General features: G+C 41.8%; 1 protein-coding gene across 1 annotated transcript in view; it reads right to left on the reverse strand.

Annotated features, from left to right (window-relative positions):
* SFI1 (SFI1 centrin binding protein) overlaps nucleotides 1-19,067 on the reverse strand; it is a 78,996-nt gene extending 59,929 nt beyond the window's left edge. Inside the window, exons 1-4 of the mRNA XM_082853117.1 lie at nucleotides 18,939-19,067; nucleotides 10,266-10,393; nucleotides 2,044-2,217; nucleotides 499-570 (exon numbers count right to left, since the gene is read on the reverse strand). Coding sequence (XP_082709243.1) covers nucleotides 499-570; nucleotides 2,044-2,217; nucleotides 10,266-10,363 — 344 coding nt within the window. The 5' untranslated portion in view covers nucleotides 10,364-10,393; nucleotides 18,939-19,067. The remainder of the gene's footprint in view (nucleotides 1-498; nucleotides 571-2,043; nucleotides 2,218-10,265; nucleotides 10,394-18,938) is intronic.
* Nucleotides 19,068-21,286: the final 2,219 nt, after the last annotated feature.

Here is a 21,286-nt window from a genome sequence, read left to right on the forward strand (position 1 = left end):
TTACATTTTCAATGGCTGTCAGTTCTCTGAAACATTCCCTACACTGCCCCTTCTTTCTCTCCATCCCTCTGGCTTTCTGCACAGTGTCCCTGACCCCTTGCGATCCACTTAGGGCGCTGCAGCTAAAGCAATGTTAACCAAAACCCACAGCAGCAGGTGGTAGCCTAGAAAAAGTGAAGCTACCGGGCAGAGGGACTTACACTTGACTCAGTTTCACTCCTCTTGCCAATGCCAACTTTTTCCCCAGGTTCTGCCCTAGACCAAGTCAATCTGCCAGTCTCGCCAGGGACCTGAAAGAGCTCATTTACTTCTCCTGGGCAAACATTCATTCAAACTAATATGTGTTAAGTTACCATTATATGATATACCTCCTGGAGGCTGGGGAGGAGCAGGAAAGGAATGCAACACATGCCATAGTAAAGGTTATATATGGGCTTAATACAAAACAAAATCCTAGAATGAACTCAACAGAAGTGCAGTGTTCTGAACTAATACTACCTGGCTTTAGAGGGAAATACTCTTCCAAAAGTCATTCGAATCCACAAATACAAGAACTTTCTGGCCATGCATCTGAAAGAAATGACATACACATTTTAAAACTGCATTTAGTTTATATCATCAATTTTCTGGAAAGGAGACAGAAACTTTAAGGTCCCAGGAAGTGGGATACTAGTATGAGTCAAAAGGTGAATCATATATAGATAATATTGCATCAAACAGAGCACAGGATGGGACAGATTTGTAAAGCTAACATCAAGCAGATTATTTTTAAAAAATACTTTCAGGGCTTCCCTGGTGGCGCAGTGGTTGAGAGTCTGCCTGCCGATGCAGGGGACACGGGTTCGTGCCCCGGTCCAGGAAGATCCCATATGCCGCGGAGCGGCTGGGCCCGAGAGCCATGGCCGCTGAGCCTGCGCGTCCAGAGCCTGTGCTCCGCAACGGGAGAGGCCACAACAGTGAGAGGCCCGCGTACAGCAAAAAAAGAAAAAAAAAAAAACCAAAACTTTCAATGTAAAGTATTTTGTTGATGAAGATTTCAGAGATGAGGGAAAGGAAGTACATGCTAGTGCTTTTGCTCGTATTATTCTTCCTGCCTAAAACACCTGGCAAATGCCCACTTACCCACCAAGGCTCATCTTCAATGCTCACTCCTACATGAAGCCTTCCTGGACCTTCCCCAACCAAACAGAGCAAGTAGCTTGGTACTCTCAGACCCCGGCTCCAACCCCTAGTGTAACATTATGACACCAAATCCCAGGGAGCGGCTCGCAGGGTGCCTGTTGTTCCCTCTGCACTGTGAGCCCCTGAGAGCAGGGACCATGGCTCACAGTATCCCCAGCTAGCACAGTGCCTGGAACACACAGAAAAAGTTGGCTTGTCTTGGCCAGTTGATCTCCAGGTTCAGCTTGGAATGCTCTTCCTCCCGCCCTTTACCTGGCTTTCTTACATTATCCTTCAGGACTTGGCTAAACTCCACCTCCTCCAGGAAGTCACTGCTGGCTACGCTGGCATGGCTGTTCTTGCCAGGTGGCCTATGGCACCACATCCTCCCTTCTCACAGCACTTACCACACTTCGCTGTTGTGGCTTGTTTAACAGTCTGCCAAGCCTACCTGATTTTACGCTTTCATGAGGTCTTGGACCAGGAATGTCTTATTCACCTTGTACGCTCAGCATCTAGCATAACACCTGGCTGGGTAGGCACCTGATAAATTTTTGTTGAATGAGTAAAAGGATACCTTTCAAAGACCTAAACAAGAGTAGCAGAAAATGATCATTTTCTTGGACTATGCTTAGACTTCTTCTGGAAGACTCTTTATAGCTTATACATTGTGGGGCACAACTGGAGACCATGAATGAAAACAATGACAGATCTTACATCAGCAGATTCCTAAATATTTTGAACATTCTGCCATGAAGAACAGTCAGCAAGGTCTCCAATTAACTGAGATAAGAGAATAAGAATCATCCCCTCATTTTAACCAACAAGGGAAGACAATGGAAAAGTCACTGAGACAGGGGAGGGGAGCCCTCGCAAGCTCACCTGATGCGCAGTTCTCTTAGCCGGCCCCTTCGGGTCCAGGCATATGAGGGATGATACTGTACAGGGTGCCTGGCCCTAGGTATCTCACTGCAGATCCCAGAAAAGGCAGAAGACTTCTTTTTGGACATTATCTTTGGAGAATAAGGTTTCTTAACTGCACCATCCCTTGAAGACCTTAAATTTGAGGAGTAAGGGAGAAAGGAGAGAATCGAATTATCTCTGCATGTGACGCAAATACTTTTTAACATACAAGTGAAATTAAACAGATAAGCTCATTGAGACGGAATGATAATAACTCCCCTTCAAGGACAATAAGCAGCCCAATCTCTGACAGAAATACCCACCCTATCTGGAGGTGGGTACTGCTGGCTCAGCTCTAAGCAGGAGCTATAGAGCTGGAGGGTACCTTGGAGTCCTAACACACTCTTTTTTAATGTGTCATTTAACGGGAATCATTTACAAATTGGAAACAGATTCCTTTACATAAAAAACTAGGAATGATTTTCAGATTGTGACAACTGTAACAATACACAACTACACACTTTTACTAAACACTAAACTTATGACTTTTAATCCCATTCCAGAAACATTAAGAGATCTTATTGGTATGAACTCAAGATTTTTAAAAAATGTATGTCAGAGATCTGCCTGCAGGAAATACCTAGAGGCAACAACATCCCATCAGCAATAAGCAAACTGATAGCTCAAATATTGTTTCTAAAATACCACTGCCAACTAGTATTCCAAGTAATGGGCCCTAGGAAAGCCGTCTCTAAAAAAAATAAAATAAAACAAAACCAAATAAAATAAAATACCATTGCCAACTAAGAGGAAGCAGCAGTCCTTGGAAATATAGCTGACTTTTAGGTCTGAGACAAGGAAAATACAAGATGAGCCTGGAATATCTTAATGGGTCAAAAAGTAAAGAAATGATCAAAGAATGACAAGGGCATGTGAAAAGGACACAGGAGCCAGCTTGAAAGGGCTCCCACTGGCCAAATCTGGGACAATTTCGGCAGTAATATATTAAAACCCACCAAATAAAATACGAAATAAAATACAAATCCACAAAATACTGATATAAGTAAATAAATACATTAGGGAGAATGGAAAGCTCTACTTTGCAGTAGAATGCAATTAATAAACTTTTAGGAACCATCACAGTAGCAACTGATTCAGACAAGAATCATCAACGGATGTAAAAACAAGTGGGTGCTAGTTTGATGAGAAACAGGCTATTAATGTAATTTCAAAATATCTTGCCACAAGATACTTACTCATTTCTTTATAGTGGAGAAACCTGGCAGACATCATCTTAACCAAGTGATAAAAGTGAACATCAGGCTTCCCTGGTGGCGCAGTGGTTAAGAATCCGCCTGCCAGTGCAGGGGACATGGGTTCGAGCTCTGGTCTGGGAAGATACCACATGCTGCTGAGCCACTAAGCCTGTGCGCCACAACTACTGAGCCTGCGAGCCACAACTACTGAAGCCCGTGTGCCTAAAGCACATGCTCCGCAACAAGAGAAGCCACTGCAATGAGAAGCCGGCATACCACAACAAAGGGTAGGCCCCGCTCGCCGCAATTAGAGAAAGCCCGCACACAGCAACGAAGACCCAACACAGCCAAAAATAAATAATAAAAAAAAAAGAGCAGCCCCTGCTCGCCACAACTAGAGAAAGCCCACGCACAGCGACGAAGACCCAACGCAGCCAAAAATAAATTAAAAAAAAAAAAAAGTTAACATCAATGGTAATAGGACCAAATATCCTGGTATTGATGCACTGAGAACACAGCATCACTTCTGCGAAATTCCTGCCAAAAATGCACAACCTGAGTTCAATCATGAAGAAACACTGAACAAACCCAAACTGAGAAATATGCATAAAAGGTAAGTGATCTGAACTCTTCAAAATGCTTAGGTCATGGAAGATAAGGAAATACTGAGAAATATTTCCAAATTAAAGGGGACTAAAAGTACAAAATGAACAAAAAGGGAAGTTTTTCTTACATTTTGTTTTCTTTTTGCTATAAATAACATTTTTGGAACAACTGGCTTCAACTTACTCTCAAGTGGTCCAGGGGAGGGGGGAAATATAGATATTTGATTCTCGTTATTTGCGATAAGTTCTATAAAGTCCATAAACACTGAGTTAGTGAATATACTGAACCATTGTCCCTAAGGGAAAATACATGGTTAGGTTCCTGCCAGCCTTCAAAAACATTCTCATCAACTAATCAATACAGAACCTTGTGGGCTTCCTTGGTGGCGCAGTGGTTGAGAGTCCGCCTGCCGATGCAGGGGACACGGGTTCATGCCCTGGTCCGGGAAGGTCCCACATGCCGCGGAGAGGCTGAGCCCGTGAGCCTTGGCCACTGAGCCTGCGCATCCGGAGCCTGTGCTCCTCAACGGAAGAGGCCACAACAGTGAGAGGCCCGCGTACTGGAAAAACAAACAAACAAACAGAACCTTGTTTTATGTGTACTTCTGTTTAAAGACACCTTATTTAATACATATAGTGAATCATTAAATTGAACTCACAGCCAACAGCCCTATAACTCATGCCTGAACAAAGCTCACCTAACATACACTTTCTTCATAAGGTACATCACAGCGTTCCTGCACTTAAGAACACTAGACAGAACTTCAGCACTACGTTTGGGGGCCACTTTAAACAGCAAAACTGTCAACAAAAAGCACAAAACTGTGAAAACGTGGGACTACACAGACTGGGAAAAGGACCCTTGCTTAAAGTATGAGCTGAAACAAAAAGGCAGAACACTGCCTTGTTTGGCCTCAGCTGGGAGCATGTGCATCAGTGAGTAAAATGTTTTGCCCCTCTGCACATGTCCACAAATGAAATGAAAATGCTGAGACAGACAGAGAGAGAGAGAGAGAAACAAACAGGCAGACAGACGAATGTGGTAAAATGTTAACAACAAGAGAATCTGGGAGAAGAAAGGTTCTTTGTCCTATTCTTGCAACTTTTCTCTAAATTTGAAATTATTTCAAAATAAAACTAACAAAAATTTTAAAAATAAGACTTTCATCCCACTCATTTTAAAATAAAAATGAAAGAGGCTCTAAAAAGTTAATAGCCTATGAAACAGCAAATTGAGGGAAGGTGTGCGGGGACAGTGCCCTCTTGAAGCCCTGTTACATAATCAAATAGGTAGTCAGACTGGGAAGCCCATGCCTAAAAGTCCCTGCCCACTGCTCTCTCCTTTCATCAGACTCTGAGCTCCTTCTCACCAGCTACTGAATCAGGCAGCAGATGAACTCTTTACAGCTCTGGAAATTTAAAGACCATAAAGATACCAACATTGGTGTAAGTCAGGTGGCTCCAGAAATCTAAGTTATTTTAACACCTAAAGGAAGAGATCACAAACTGAAACCACAGATTTGTCTATGTACATATGTGCCTGTTCCCCATCGGAAAACCTCATGATGATAGGGACCATTTTTATCTGCTAATATATACTGAGCCCCTAATATATTGCCAGGCACTCATAGTAGGCAGGCATATAAAATTTGTTAAATTGGTCTTCCCTGGTTGCGCAGTGGTTAAGAATCCGCCTGCCAATGCAGGGGACACAGGTTAGAGCCCTGGTTCGGGAAGATCCCACACGCCGCGGGGCAACTAAGCCCGTGCGCCACAACTACTGAGCCTGCGCTCTAGAGCCCGTGAGCCATAACTACTAAGCCCGCGTGCCACAACTACTGAAGCCTGCATGCCTAGAGCCCGTGCTCCACAACAAGAGAAGCCACCACAACGAGAAGCCCGCACACCTCAACAAAGAGTAGCCCCCACTCGCCGCAACTAGAGAAAGTCCGTGTGCAGCAATGAGGACCCAATGCAGCCAAAAATAAAATAAAATAAAAATATATAAATATTTAAAAAATTGTTAAATTATGGAACAGAGGAAAGGCAGAATGATGGAAAGAAATATGAAACAGAAGGCACTTCAAAAACAATATCAGAATCCAAAAATCATGAAGAATGGGGGAGAAGAATAAAAACATAGGAATTCAATTTTTTTTTTTAATGTCAATGGGAGGACTGATTAGCCAAGAAATACAGAAAAATGGAAGTGAGGAGAAAGACAGAATTTGAAAATGTTCATCCAAAAGTGACAAGGGGGAAAGACGATAACTAATTTGAGGGACTTCCCTTGGTGGTCCAGTGGGTAAGACTCCACGCTCCCGATGCAGGGGGCCCAGGTTCGATCCCTGGTCAGAAAACTAGATCCTGCATGCACGCTTCAACTAAGAGTTCGCATGCCGCAACTAAGATCCCACGTGCCGTGTCCCAGCACAGCCAAAATAAATAAATTAAAAAAACTAATTCGAAAAGATACATGTACCCCAATGTTCACAGCAGCACTATTTACAATAGTGAAGACATGGAAGCTACCTAAATGTCCATCGACAGATGAATGGATAGACAAGATGTGTATATTCCATATACACAATGGAGTATTACTCAGCCATAAAAAAGAATGAAATAATGCCATCTGCAGCAACATGGATGGACCTAGAGATTATCACATGAAGTGAAGTAAGTCAGACAAAGACAAATTTCATGTAATACACATATATGGAACCTAAAAAATGATACAAATGAACTTACAAAACAGAGACAGACTCATAGATATAGAAAACTTACAGTTACCAAGTGAAAGGGGGGGAGGGATAAATTAGGAGTTTGAGATTAACAGATACACACTACTATATATAAAATAAACAACAAGGACCTGCTGTATAGCACAGGGAACTATATTTAATGTCTTGTAATATCCTACAATGGAAAAGAATCTGAAATAGATATATATATGTATGACTGAATCACTTTGCTGTACACCTGAAACTAACACAACATTGTAAATCAACTATACTTCAATTTTTGAAAAATTAAGAAAAATTAGAAAAACAAAGAAGTGCCAAGGCGAAGGCATGCACTGACCAATTCATTTAACTGTTTACTTGGCAGGTGTATCCTGTAATGTTTGTTTATTCAATCAATATCAAGGACCTACTATACGCCCAGCAACATAGCAAGGCCAGGGGCTACGAAGACAAATATGTATTCAATGTGTTTCTCATGTCTTACAATGAGAAAATAAGACACTGATAGCTTACAGCAAGCATAGGACACTGACACACACCCAATATCTATAAAAGACAGTTTCTCAAGAGCTTATGGTGTATTGAGATGATAATGAGAACACCAATCGTTAAATGCTAAGAAAAAGGTAAATTTAGGGTGTTATGGGAACGTACACACTGGGTGGGAATAGGGCAGTCAGAAGAGGCTTCCTGGAGATCATATTAGAGTTGAGTTTGGAAATATGAGTAGAAATTAGCTGGGAGTAGGGAACTGGAAAGAGTTGGATGGGAATACTCGGCACATGCAGTGTAGAAGGAAAGTTCACAGAGAGTCAAGGAACTCCAAGGAGTCCTATAGGACTCACAACAGGGGATCTCAGATTGCTTTACAGCAGAATACTTAGGGAATTCATTCCCTTCTCAAGGCTCCCCAACCTAAAGCCGCAGAGTATCTGAGGAAACAGAGCTTCATTTTAAGGCCGTGGTTAATTTGCTTCAGAAGATGAAGTAAGGCAGGCCTGACGAGTACTCTGTGGATCGTTGGTAAACACTGTCAGGGTGTTGATTCAGCTTTCAAGGATGGATCCCTCTTCTGTGGGATCAGCAAGGGTAGGACCTCAGCAGCTGTGCTGGGAGCTCCATGTCCCACTTGATCAGAGCAGCAGAAGAAATTTGACTCACGCTGGATGAACCAGATTAATTCTCCCAGGATTGAATTTTGAGCTGAGACACAGTCTGAACAGGAGGTGGGGGGTGAAGCACAAAGATTGCACTGCTCAGGAGGAAGGGTCCAAACACTGCTGAATAGGTCTCTCCAGCTACCTGACTTCCACCTTGTCCAAGACCTAGTCGATTCTATAAAAAACTTCTGTATGTTAGTTAGGATCCTAGGTTTCAAGCAATAGGAACCCAACTCAAATTAGCTGCTGCTAGTATAACAACAGGAGCCCTTCAGCAAAATTGATAACCTTTTAGCTAAAACCAAGAAAAAAGAGAGAAAAGACACAGATCACCAAAAGTAGGAATGAAAGAAAGGACATTATCATTGACCCTTCATAAATTAAAAGAATTATAAAGGAATACTATGAACTTTATGCCAACAAATTAGACAACTTAGAGAAAATGAACACATTCCCAGAAAAACACAAATCACAAAAACTGACTAGAGAATAAATAGAAACTCTGAATAGATCTATAACAAGAATTGAATTAGTAACTATAAATTTTCCTAAAAAGTCCAGATCTTGATAGCTTAATTGATGAGTTCTATCAGACATTTAAAAAATAAATGATGGGGACTTCCCTGGTGGCGCAGTGGTTAAGAATCTGTGGGAGGGAGGGAGACGCAAGAGGGAAGAGATATGGGAACATATGTATATGTATAACTAACTGATTCACTTTGTTATAAAGCAGAAACTAACACACCATTGTAAAGCAATTATACCCCAATAAAGATGTTTTAAAAAAAATTAATTAATTAAATAAATGATACCAGTACTCTATAAACTCTTCCAGAAACAAAAGTGGTCAGAACACTTCTAGAATTATTCTTTTAGGCCAGTATCACACCCGGATGCCAAAATCAGACAAAAATATGACACACACACAAAATATAGACCAATATCCCTTGTGGCTATAAACACAGAAATGATCAAAAAATATTAGCAAACCAAATCCAACATACAAAAACCATATAACAAATACTATAACCAAGTTGGATTTATCTTAGGAATACAAAGCTAGTTTAACATCTGAAAATCGATTAATGTAATACACCTTACTAGTAGAAAAAAGGACAAAAACCATATGATCATTTCAGTAGATGCCAAACAAATATTTGACAAAACCCAACACCAGTCATGATAAAAACTCTCAAGGGTCCCAAAAGAAAACAGATGACATACTAAACACAGGATAATTTGAGGATGGCATATTAACAAAGGTATGGGTGTAGACGAACCACTAGGGAAAGTGCAGGAACCTCAAGCTGGTGAAAGCGAAGGCGGTACCACCTCTAGGCCCAAAGGGATAAAAGAGAGAATAATCACTAGAATCCAGGAGAGTCATACAAAGTCTGCTACCTTATGAGGTACTGTGGGCTTCAGCAGAGGGACACAGCCAACCCAAGGCATCTTGCAAGGAGGGAGCCAAGGGGATAAATAGTCTGGCCTCACTCTCCTCTCTCCCTCCTCACTATCTCCTGACAGAGCACCTCTTTGACCAAATCAAATGGGAAGCACTGGATACACGAGTGGAGATTAGATCTGGATGGTTATATTGAAGACAGCCAGCACAAAGAGGTAATTCCCTAGCTCACGTACTTCAGAAGAATTCTGAACCAGAGACTCAAGGACTAGAACCGGTGTCTCAAATTGTTAGCTCTTCCTGCTTCTCCCAGTGTGCTGACCTGCGTAACTCCTACGGTATAGGGTCCCCTATTGCCTATGCAGGGTGGAGACTGAAACAGCTGCTACAGCAACCCATTAGGTAGGTCTCTCTCTCTCTCTCTAATGCCTGTCTCGGCCTTAGAGGAGAACTTCTGATTGGCCCCATGCAGTCACATGCACATCCCTGAACCAATCCCTCTTAGGGGGCGGGATACTCATGAAGGGCCAGCTGCAAGTCACAGGCCCGCCACTGTGAGTCTGAGGTTTGTTAGTAAACTGCAGTCTCCTTCTTGTAAACTCCCTCCTTTTTCCTAGGCGAGCCATAGTTGGGAGTCTCCTATTTGGAATCAAAAGAACCTCAAAGCAGGCTGAAAGCAATCATAATCAAAAGTAGGAGAAAGATATACTAGCTAGCCTCGATGTTATAACTTCTCGGGAAAATCATCCTTATTTCAGCTCAAAGTCAAAATTTCAATGACAGATATCTCCACACACTCAAAATGGATTTTGACTGTAACATAAAGTGTGAAATGTGCATTATACGCTATACTCTAGATAAGAAACCCAAAATACCAACAAAAAACTGTTACCCAAAATTCCTATCTCACTACCCATGATTTAGGAAAAAACTACTTTTAAAAAATTTATTATTTTCACACACAAAATATTTACAGGCTTTTATATGGGCCATAGTTTCAGTTATCTTTTTTGTCAAGTCCCATCACTCACCTGGAATCAACCTTCCTCTCCATTCTCCACTTAATCCCTTTTTGATGAAAATTCAACCAGTGGCTTGATACACACTTCTCAGTGAGCAGATTCTTCATGAATCAAAGTCTTTTATCTTCCTCTTCTAACTATAAGAAAAAGTAGAATGAGAGTAATTTACCTGAAGCCTCTAAGGAGCCACATTCCTCAACAGCTACACATCAGCTTCTAGTCTCCTGCACCTCCTTCTTAATTCAACAATAGATGAACATGGGAAGTCACTGATTTTTTTTTTTTCTGGGCCTCACTGAGTGGCTTGCAGGATCTTGGTTCCCCGACCAGAGATGGAACCCTTGCCCTCAGCAGTGGAAGCGTGGGAGTCCTATCCACTGGACCTCCAAGGAATTCCTGGGAAGTCGCTGATTTAGAAACAAAATTTTTCATTGCATTTTTTTTTAATACATTTATTTACTTATTTATTTATGGCTGTGTTGGGTCTTCGTTGCTGCTCGCGGGCTTCTCTAGTTGCGGAGAGCGGGAGCTACTCTTCGTTGCAGTGCGTGGGCTTCCCACTGTGGTGGCCTTTCTCGTTGCGGAGCACCGGTTCTAGGCGCGCGGGCTCAGTAGTTGTGGCGCGCAGGCTCAGTAGTTGGGGCACACGGGCCCAGTTGCTCCGCGGCACGTGGGATCCTCCCAGACCAGGGCTCAAACCCGTGCCCCCTGCATTGGCAGGCGGATTCCTATCCACTGTGCCACCAGGGAAGTCCTCATTGCATTTTTAAAAGTTATTTTCTAAGAAACAAAACTGAGAGGAGAGTGAGCCATACTAAAAAGGTTATGACTGACTCACCCATCCTGTTCAGGTGATGCTCCAAGACCTTCAACTTCCCTTCATAAGAACACCAGGAGAGGCCAAGATTTCCTATTCCCCCCCACTCCAAGATTAATATTTATGGTTGTCAATGTTATCTATAAGAATCTTCAGGCAGTTTTTGATCAGTGTACAGTTTTCATTTTCATTTAGTGATAAAGTCTACCAATAATATTCATTATGAACTTAATAAATAACATAGTTTTTATTTATTTCTTAGTACAAAGAAAAGCAATGTTGTAGGTTGAATTGTGCCCCCCAGAAAGATATATTGAAGTCCTAACCCCTAGTACCTATGAATGTGACCTTGTTTGGAAACAGCCTTTGCAGATGTAATTATATATAAGTTAGGATGAGGTCTTACTGGAATAGGGTGGACCCTTAATCCAATAATGATTGGCGTTTTTATAAAAAGAGGAGAAGAGACAGAGGGACAGATACACACAGAGAGGAGAATGCCATGTGAAGACACAGACACACAAGGAGAACAGCATATTATGATGAAAGCTGAAACTGGAGTAATGGGTCTACAAGTCAAGGAACACCAAGGACTGTTGGCAACACCAGAAGCTAGAGAAAGGCACAGAACAGATCCTTCCCCAGAGCATTCAGAAAGAGGATGGCCCTGCCTACATCTTGATTCCAGATTTCCAGCCTCCAGAACTATCAGACAATAAGTTTGTTGTTTTAAGCCTCCCAGGTTGTGGGTTTTGTTACAGCAGCCTTTGGAAACTAACATTAAGTAGTAAAACAAAGGAGGAAAATTTAAGTATGTGGTGGAAGAAAGCTAACAAACAGGGTGGACATGTCCCGTGTTGAGTAACTGTGATGCATTCATGAGACATTAATTCTAAAAGAATGAAATTACCCTTTATAATCAAGGTCACATATTTCAATGACAATCAGATAAGAAATCAGCCAGAAAAGAGAGTTTATCCATACAAAATGAATAGTCCTTATTGAGCTCAAACCTATGTCCTAGTCTTTCTGGTACTACATTCCAAGTAACAAAAGTCACAATTACTGACTATTTCTGTAAATAAATTAAACTGAAAGATGATTCAAATAGAGATTTTTTTGGTGTGAAATACTGCTATAATAAATGGGTCACTGCCTTAGGTTTAATAATGATGCTATGGAATGTTTTCTGCAGTCAAAGACTCCTTTGACACTCTGTGCCAACATTCTAATTACTTTACATATCTGCCTTCCCTATTAGGATATAAATTCCAGGGACTTCCCTGTTGGCACAGTGGTTAAGAATCCGCCTGCCAATGCAGGGGACACGGGTTCGAGCCCTGGTCCGGGAAGATACCAAATGCTGCAGAGTAACTAAGCCCATGTGCCACAACTACCGAGCCTGTGCCCTAGAGCCCGCGAGCCACAACTACTGAGCCCACATGCCACAACTACTGAAGCCCATGCGCCTAGAGCCCATGCCCCACAACAGACAAGCCACTGCAATGAGAAGCCCGTGCACCACAACATAGTCCCTGCTCGCTGCAACTAGAGAAACCCCACGGGCAGCAACAAAGACCCAACGCAAAAAAAATTTTTTTTTAAATTTTTAATAAAGAATATAAATTCCATGAAAACAGGAGCCGTATCTGATCTCCTCATTACTGTATTTTCAGGACCTAAAACACTGTCTGGAAACTAACAGGTGAGATACATAAATACTGGAAAGATCAGGACATAAGTTTGATCTCAGTAAGGATTTGTATGAATATGAACTTATGTCTGAGTTGGAATATACATAATGATAACCAAATATAAAAGACAGCCCAAGAAAAACAAAAATCATTAGGTGTGGACTCCAAGGTAAACCTACAGACTGACCTCCTAAGATGACAGTAAAGGATAAAAGGGTATAAACCATAAGGTCCAAGAGATGGGAGAAGAGATCACAGGAAATGAAAGATTTCCACAAATTTTTGCAACAACTAGGAAGAAAATTAACTGGCCTAACAGACTTGAAGAAGCGAAAACCTACAGAGTGGGATACCAAAGAGAAGCAGGCCAATAGAATTCCCGAAGCGCTCAGAACTAGAAGGAACAAGGAAAGGCGCTCAGAACTGAAGCCACAGGCCACAAATGAGGGGACTGACTGTAAGTCTATTTGGTGAGCATTTGGGGCCCCTAGTCTCTTCCCCAACCCTGCTAGGTAGGGTATCCAGCTCCCTCCCCCCAGCCTCCATTCAGAATTCTGGCAGCTACACTTCTTGGCTCCCAATCAGAAGACTGGAAGAGTCTTCTCAAAAGTAGATAAGACTTGGGCTTCCCTGGTGGCGCAGTGGTTGAGAGTCCGCCTGCCGATGCAGGGGACACGGGTTCATGCCCCGGATCCCACATGCCGCGGAGCGGCTGGGCCCGTGAGCCATGGCCGCTGAGCCTGCGCGACTGGAGCCTGTGCTCCACAACGGGAGAGGCCACGATAGTGAGAGGCCCGCGTACCGCAAAAAAAAAAAAAAAGTAGATAAGACTTAACAGACTTTGAAATAAAGACATCTGTGCCCCACCTCCATCAATGAAAAGGCAGGCTTGCCCCTAGAGAAAAGCGCACAAACTGACAAGCGGGCTCAGACACTGGAAGCTTCCGATTAATTTCTCAGTTGCTGATACTCAAGTATGAACGGACAGTCAAGAATCACAAGACATTTGGAAATGACCTCCAACAAAAAAGAATGAAACCAAAATATGGGATTTCCCTGGTGGTTCACTGGTTAAGACGCTCCGCTTCAAATGCAGGGGGAATGGGTTTGATCCCTGGTTGGGGAACTAAGATCCCGCATGCCACGCAGTGCAGCCAAAAATTTTTTTTAAAAAAGGAAAAAAAAGAAAGAATGAAACCAAAACAAAGGAATCCTGAGGAAGCGCCACTACTTGTGATGTATTCCTGCCAAAAACTTGAAACTAAATATCATCAAGCGTCATCTAGAACTAAGTACCATCTTACAAAAAATACAAGGGACAAATAAAAATGACTTTAAAATCAGCAAAATCAATGATGTAGGAAACTTTACAGGACAAACGACTCAGTTCTTTCAATAAACTGCTAAGGAAAGATAGGAAAACTTATACATTAAAAGAGACTTAAGATGCTTATTGGGACTTCCCTGGTGGCGCAGTGGTTAAGAATCTGCCTGCCAATGCAGGGGACACGGGTTCAATCCCTGGTCCAAGAAGATCCCACATGCCACGGAGCAACTAAGCCTGCGAGCCACAACTACTGAGCCTGCGCTCTAGAGCCCGTGAGCCACAACTACTGAGCCCGCGTGCCTAAAGACCATGCTCCACAACAAGAGAAGCCACCTCTTGCTGCAACAACAGAAAAGCCCATGTGCAGCAACGAAGACCCAATGCAGCCAAAAAAATAATAATTTAAAAAAATAAAAATTAAGAAAATTATAATTAAAAAATTATTTTTAAAAGGATGCTTATCGGGCTTCCCTGGTGGCACAGTGGTTGAGAGTCCGCCTGCCAATGCAGGGGATCCGGGTTCGTGCCCCGGTCCGGGAAGATCCCACATGCCGCGGAGCGGCTGGGCCCGTGAGCCATGGCCGCTGAGCCTGCACGTCCGGAGCCTACTGTGCTCCGCAACAGTGAGAGGCCCGCATACCGCAGAAAAAAAAAAAGGATGCTTATCAACTAAATGTAATGCATGGACTTTGATTCTGGATCTTGATTTTAACAAACTACAACTGTCAAACAAAAAATATGAAACAATGAGGGAAATTTAAACTTTAACTTTTTTGAACTTAATGTTTTAATGAGTTATTAAAGAATTATCATTTTTTTTGCTGTGATAGTGGTGTTGGTTCTTTTAAAAGGATACTGTGTCTTTTACCGAATATGGAGAACAATTTACAGATAAAATATAAATTTAAGCACTAAAATAATTAAGGACAGTAATAAATTATAACACATTAAACAAAATGGGAATCCATGAGTCCAATCTGACAATAAAGGGATGAACAGATAGTTAGATAAATGGGATAGAAAGGAGGGCTTATCCATACACAAAATGCCCAGAGACAAATATGGAGGGAGTTGTAGAGTTGGATAACCCCCATCTTATGACAATCATGGAGAAAATGATTTAAAAAAAAAAAAAAAGCTAAAAAGTGATAAATGTGAATAAAGGTATATGGGGGTTCTCTGTATTATTTTTGCAACTTCTCTGAAGACTGAGATTATTTCAAAATAAAAAACAAAGCAAAAATAATACAGTCGCAGAGATATAAATGAAAGAAGATAGGTCATGAGTTAATTTTTGAAAATGGGTGATGGGTACATACTATACACGGTTGAAATTCTTCATAATAAAATTTTTTAAAATTCTGGAGTAAACAAAGATAATATGGGAAAGAAAAGAAAAAACCACCAACAGCAAAAAAGAAAACCCTATGATTAATATCCTCAGTGAGATAAGAGAACATATTATATACACATAGAATAAAATAAGGATATTATTTAAAAGAAAACAAAAAGAGAAGAAGAAAGATATAGGAGAATCAAAACATTAGAAGGTGGCTAATAAAGTTGAAGAAATGTCCCAGAAATAGGAAGAGGGGGGAAAATGACGAAAGGAAATAAAGTTAGAAAATCAAAGGCTCAATCCAGGGGATCAGATATATAACTAGCAGGAATTCCAGAGAGATATGAGAGAACGAAAGAGGAAGAAATTATCAAAGAAATAAGAATTGTCTCAAAACTGAAAGATGTAAATCCTCAGATGAGAGGTCCTGAACCAAGGCCAAATGTCACGGTAGATCAAACACTTTTTCCAACATGCAAGGAGAAAAGGCTTAAGATATGCATTTATTGAGAAGATACAGGAAAACTGGACATTATCAAAATTAAACATTGGTGGGACTTCCTTGGTGGTCCAGTGGGTAAGACTGCACTCCCAATGCAGGAGGCCCGGGGTTCGATCCCTGGTCGGGGAACTAGATCCCTCATGCATGCCACAACTAAGAAGTCCACGTGCCACAACTAAAGATCCGTGTGCCGCAACTAAGACCCAGAGCAGCCAAAATTAAATAAATAAATTTTTTTATTGAACATTCGTGCTTCAAAGGACATCATCAGGAAAGTGAAAAGAAAAAAAAAAGAAAGTGAAAAGATAACTCAATGAATGGGAAAAATATTTGCATATTTGCTAAGGAACTTGTGTCTAGATTATATTTTTTAAATTCCTGTAACTCAATAATAAAGACAATTAACCAAATTTAAAAATGGATAAAGGATGTGACTAGATATTTCTTCAAAGAAGATATATAATCAGCCAATAAGAACATTGAGATGCTCAACACCATTAGCCATCAGGGAAATAAAAATCAAATCACAATGAGGTACCCATCAGAATGGGCATAATCAAAAAGACAGAAGGATAATAATAAGTATTGGTGAAGATGTAGAGAAACTGAAACCCTCCTACACTGCTGGTAGTAATGTAAAATGGTGCAGCCACTTTGGAAAACAACCTGGCAGTTACTAAAAAGACAAATACAGAGTTACCATTTGATCCAGCAATCCCACTCTTGGTATATATCTAAGAGAACTGAAACCGTATGTCTATACAAAAACTTGTACATGAATATTCGTAGCAGCATTATTCGTAACAGCCAAAAAGTAGAAGCCCAAATGCCCACCAACTAAAGGATGGATAAACAAAATATGATATATCCATACAATGGAATATTACTCAGCCATAGAAAGAAATGCAGTACTGTTACATGCTAAAACATGGATGAGCCTGGAAAACATTATGCTAAGTGAAAGACGCCAATAACAAAGGACCACGTATTGTATGATTCCATTTATATGAAATGCTCAGAACAGGAAAATCTATAGAGTCTGTAAGTAAAATGGTGGTTGCCTACAGCTGGGAGGATTGAAGGGAAACAGTGAAGTGACTTACTAATAGGTAAGGGTTTCTTTTTTGGGTAATTAAAATGTTCTAAAATTGATTAAGGTGATGGTTGGATAACTGGGAATATACTAAAAACAACTGAACACTTTAAATGTGTGAACTGTATGGTATGTGAATTATATCACAATAAAGCTATTAAAAAAAGAAGAGGAGGAAGTACTAGAAGTAGTAGTAGTACAGGAAAATGTGCTCCAAAAACCAAGGAAATAAATCAAGAAAAAAAAAAACAAAAAAAAAACCAGGGATCTGGGAACAGTGAGTCTAAAACAAAAGAATAGTAAAAAGAAACAAACTCCAGGACAGATGTGAAAGTAAGTGTCTGGATTAGAACTGGGAACAGCAGGCACAGAGCCACCAGAACAGATTAGAGCAGAGGAGGAAAGTCTCCAGGAAAGAAATGGAACTGATGGTTTTGAGAGTATGCAAAAAATTACTGACAGGTCTATGAGAAATACTGAAGCATTCAGAAAAAAAACATTAGTGATCTGTGCATGGAACACTAGGAAAATAAGAAAATAAGACAATTATTAATTCTCAGAAAAAGTGACGGGATGTAAGAGAAAGGAAGAATTGCAGTTAGTCTACTCGGTTCAGCAGTGAATATCTGTTATATAATGTAAACACTGACTATTAACAACAAATTACCACATAACCACGTTGGTGAGATGAGGGAAGAAAACCTGTGCATTTCCCATGAATGGTCAACACTTAACGTGTAAACCTAACAAATCAAGAAATATCACCTATAAGGTTATTTACTTCCAATTTACAAAGAACATCAGGAGGAACAGAATGGAAATTGGAATTAGAGCCTGGAAACTATTTTCTAATTTAAGGTTTTAATATTAATTTTTAAATACACATGTGAATTCGAAAAATGTAAAAGTATCTTAAAGAAGTTTCTACAGTATTCTGCAGCTCCTAACAATAACTGAGAAATGAATGATCTTACTAAAGAAAAGCAAGAAAATACCCAAATTTATATACTAGGTCGCAGAATAAGCTTCAACTACTTCTTCCAGGAAGCCTTCCATTACACCTCCAAGTCTCATATTTCCATGGCACTTAGGCGGGTACCATGCCACCTAGAGTGTATAGATTAGATTCAAAATAGCATTCATGGGGGCTTCCCTGGTGGCGCAGTGGTTGAGAGTCCGCCTGCCGATGCAGGGGACACGGGTTCGTGCCCTGGTCTGGGAAGATCCCACATGCCGCGGAGCGGCTGGGCCCGTGAGCCATGGCCGCTGCGCCTGCGCGTCCGGAGCCTGTGCTCCGCAACGGGAGAGACCACAACAGTGAGAGGCCCGCGTACCGCAAAAAAAAAAAAAAAAAAAAAAATAGCATTCATGGAGCTGGTACTCTGTGCCAGGCACAGTACTAAACAGTTTTCATTAATTACCTGCTTTAATACAACCACCCCAACAGGTGGTAACCATCTTTAAAGAAGAAGTGCCCCAGGTCACCAGCTAAGTAGGACAGCTGGGGCTGGTACTCAGGGCCCTAACACGATTCAGTCAACTAATAACAAATCTTCACTATAATCCTGAGATTAACAATAAATCTGAACGGCCTCCCATCAAATAAAAACGGAGCACTAATCTCCCGCTGTGGGTGTTTGCCCAATTAGCCCTCGGGGCTCAGGTGTGGCCCCTACGGTCTGAAAACCCTCGCCCGTCGCTCGGCCACGCAGCAGGGATCCAGAAACCCCGAATTCGGATACGCGCACGCTAACGAGCCTTGCACTGACGCGGCACCAGCACCCGCCTGCGGCGCCCCAGACGCGCAGGAGGACGTCGGACGAGGAACGTGGGCCCCGGGAGCCGTCCTGCACGCCCTTTCCACCTCTCCTCCATTCTCGGACCTCAGCCCCATGGGGAGGTAGCCTCACCTGCACTTCTAGAGGAGGAGGAAACGGACGCTCCCACAGGGCAGTCACCGGCCAGGCTCGGAGGGACGTGCGCTCGTCGCTGGGCTCCGGCCGGAGAGGCCGAGCACTCCCGCCTCACGCTTCAGAGAAATCCCGGTAGACGCGGTGCAGCCTCCTCAAGCCCGCGCGGCCTACGCCAGCCTCCGCGCTTTCCCGCCCCTTAAGACGCAGATCTCGCGCCGGCCCCGCCCCCATCTCCACGGCGACGCGGCGTGCGTGAGGGACGCCCAGCCCGAGACCCGAGAGACAGCCGAGCCTCAGGGCAGCAGGCGACTCACCTCCCCGTGGCCGCCTTGGAGCCTCAGCAATGCGAGTTGGCCTTGAGGTGCGTGGATAGACGCGCTGTCAGGGCGGCCTCGCGGAGGGCTCTCTGCCCCTGTGGCCCACTCGCTTCTTTCACAGCTCAGCCTCCCACTGCTACTCTTAGACACGAGGAGTGGGAGCTATCTTGAAGCGGATTTCCGAGTTACGCTTCGCGTGGCAAGCACCAGGGACGAGGCTCCCGTGTAGAGGCCGGCGCGGACCGAGGCCCTCTTTCCCCCACCTCCCGGCTCCCGCGTGAGCCACTCTGGCTCTCGGTTCTCGATGGTTTCCGGGGAACGCAAGCCGGTCCCCGGGGCCTGGGGCGCGCGCATTCGTAGACTGGGAAGTCGTCAATCTTGACCGCGCGGGTGAGGGTTGCGCCGCCGGCGAATTAAGATTATCCCAGGTTGATGGCGTCTCTTAACCATTACTTTTAAAATGTAATTAACAAGCATTGTTAGTAAATAGTCATTAATTTAAAAGATGATCAGAGTGGGCCCAAATTTTAAAAAGTGGGGATGGGTAGGTAGGGCATTTTTTTAAATTAACGAATAGTTGGTTTACAATGCTGTTTCAGGTATACAGGAAAGTGATTCAGTTTTATGTATATATATACACTATTCTTTTTCAGATTATTTTTCATTATAGGTTATTAAGGTAGGGCATTTTTATATCCTTTTCTCCTGTGCTTCGTAAAGCATCATTTGAAAGCACTTGATATTTCTGGTGGAGAGCGCAAAACAAAGGCTAGCATTATGCATTTAAATGCCTGAAAGATTTTACATTAAAAACATGAAGGAAAAAAAACTTGTTGGGTGCCTTGGTATTAGAATCACAGGTAATTTGCATTTTTGCTTTTTTTTAACCTATGTTAATTTTTGTAATTAAAAGTGTTTAAAAGCAGTTCCATTTTAGCGGGACACGGGAACCAATCTTTAATCTGAAGTTATGTGGCAAAGTAGTTTTTAAATAATTTAGTTACTTTCAAAGTCCTGATTAACACTGTAACTAATATTTACTTACTGTAATGTTACTCTTATGAGTACTTTATTAAATTACATTTATACAAATTATGACAATCCAGGATGAAAAATCAGTAAGCACGCTTTCTAAATGATTTGCTGATACTTTGTCATGTACATTTACCACCATCAGCTTTGACTAATTTAGGAAGGAATTAAAGGCATTTGCATTTGAATTATAATGAAAATAATTAGTCCCATTGGGTAAGATTAGATAACAATATAGAATAACAATAGCTAGTGCAGCAGCGCTTGGTGATGTCAGACTCTTTTAACTACTTTGCATATATAAAATCAAAGATGTAAAGTGCCAGAAAGGGTTTAGGCTCAGCAAATAATTTGCTCTATGGTCTTACAGAAGTCTCTTAATAATTTCTTTGTAGTCGTTGAATACATGATGCCGCAACTGTGAAACTGTTCAAATCCTATTTTCTTGGAAGTAGGGATTACCCTTGGAGAAAGAAAAGCTGAGTAGGAAAAAGCTCATTTAGAAAGGTGGAGAGCAGTGGAGGTCTGAGTTGAGGCTGCTCTCAAAATTTTTAGGTTTCTGATTTCTATTTGCTTCTCTGCTGTTCTTGGACTGTTAATTTCCCCAACTGACTGAAAGTTGGGAGTCCCCTTATGCCAAATTTTGAAACAAGAATTTGAACCTAAACCAAGATCTTACAAATATTTAGTAAAGAAGTAGAATCTTTTTTCTCTTATTCTCTCAAAGGGGGTTCCTATACTGATATTTGAAAATTCATTATCATTGCAAAAGGGGGCATTTAGAATTACAAATTATCATTCCTGCCAAAGAGAATAACATTCAAAAGCAACAATGAAACAAGGATTTGCAAGCATCTAGCTTTTACATGACACAGGTGAAAGAAGTTCACAGATGCCCTCCCTTAGTAAATGATTACCTTTATTCCTAGGTAATAATTGTCTTCTCCTTTAATAAGGATAGATTAAGGCTTTGAGAGGTAAGAAGTGAGTTGAGAA

The sequence above is a fragment of the Leucopleurus acutus genome, assembly GCF_964270905.1.
Source record: "Leucopleurus acutus genome assembly, chromosome: 13".
Taxonomy (NCBI): Eukaryota; Metazoa; Chordata; class Mammalia; order Artiodactyla; family Delphinidae; genus Leucopleurus; species Leucopleurus acutus.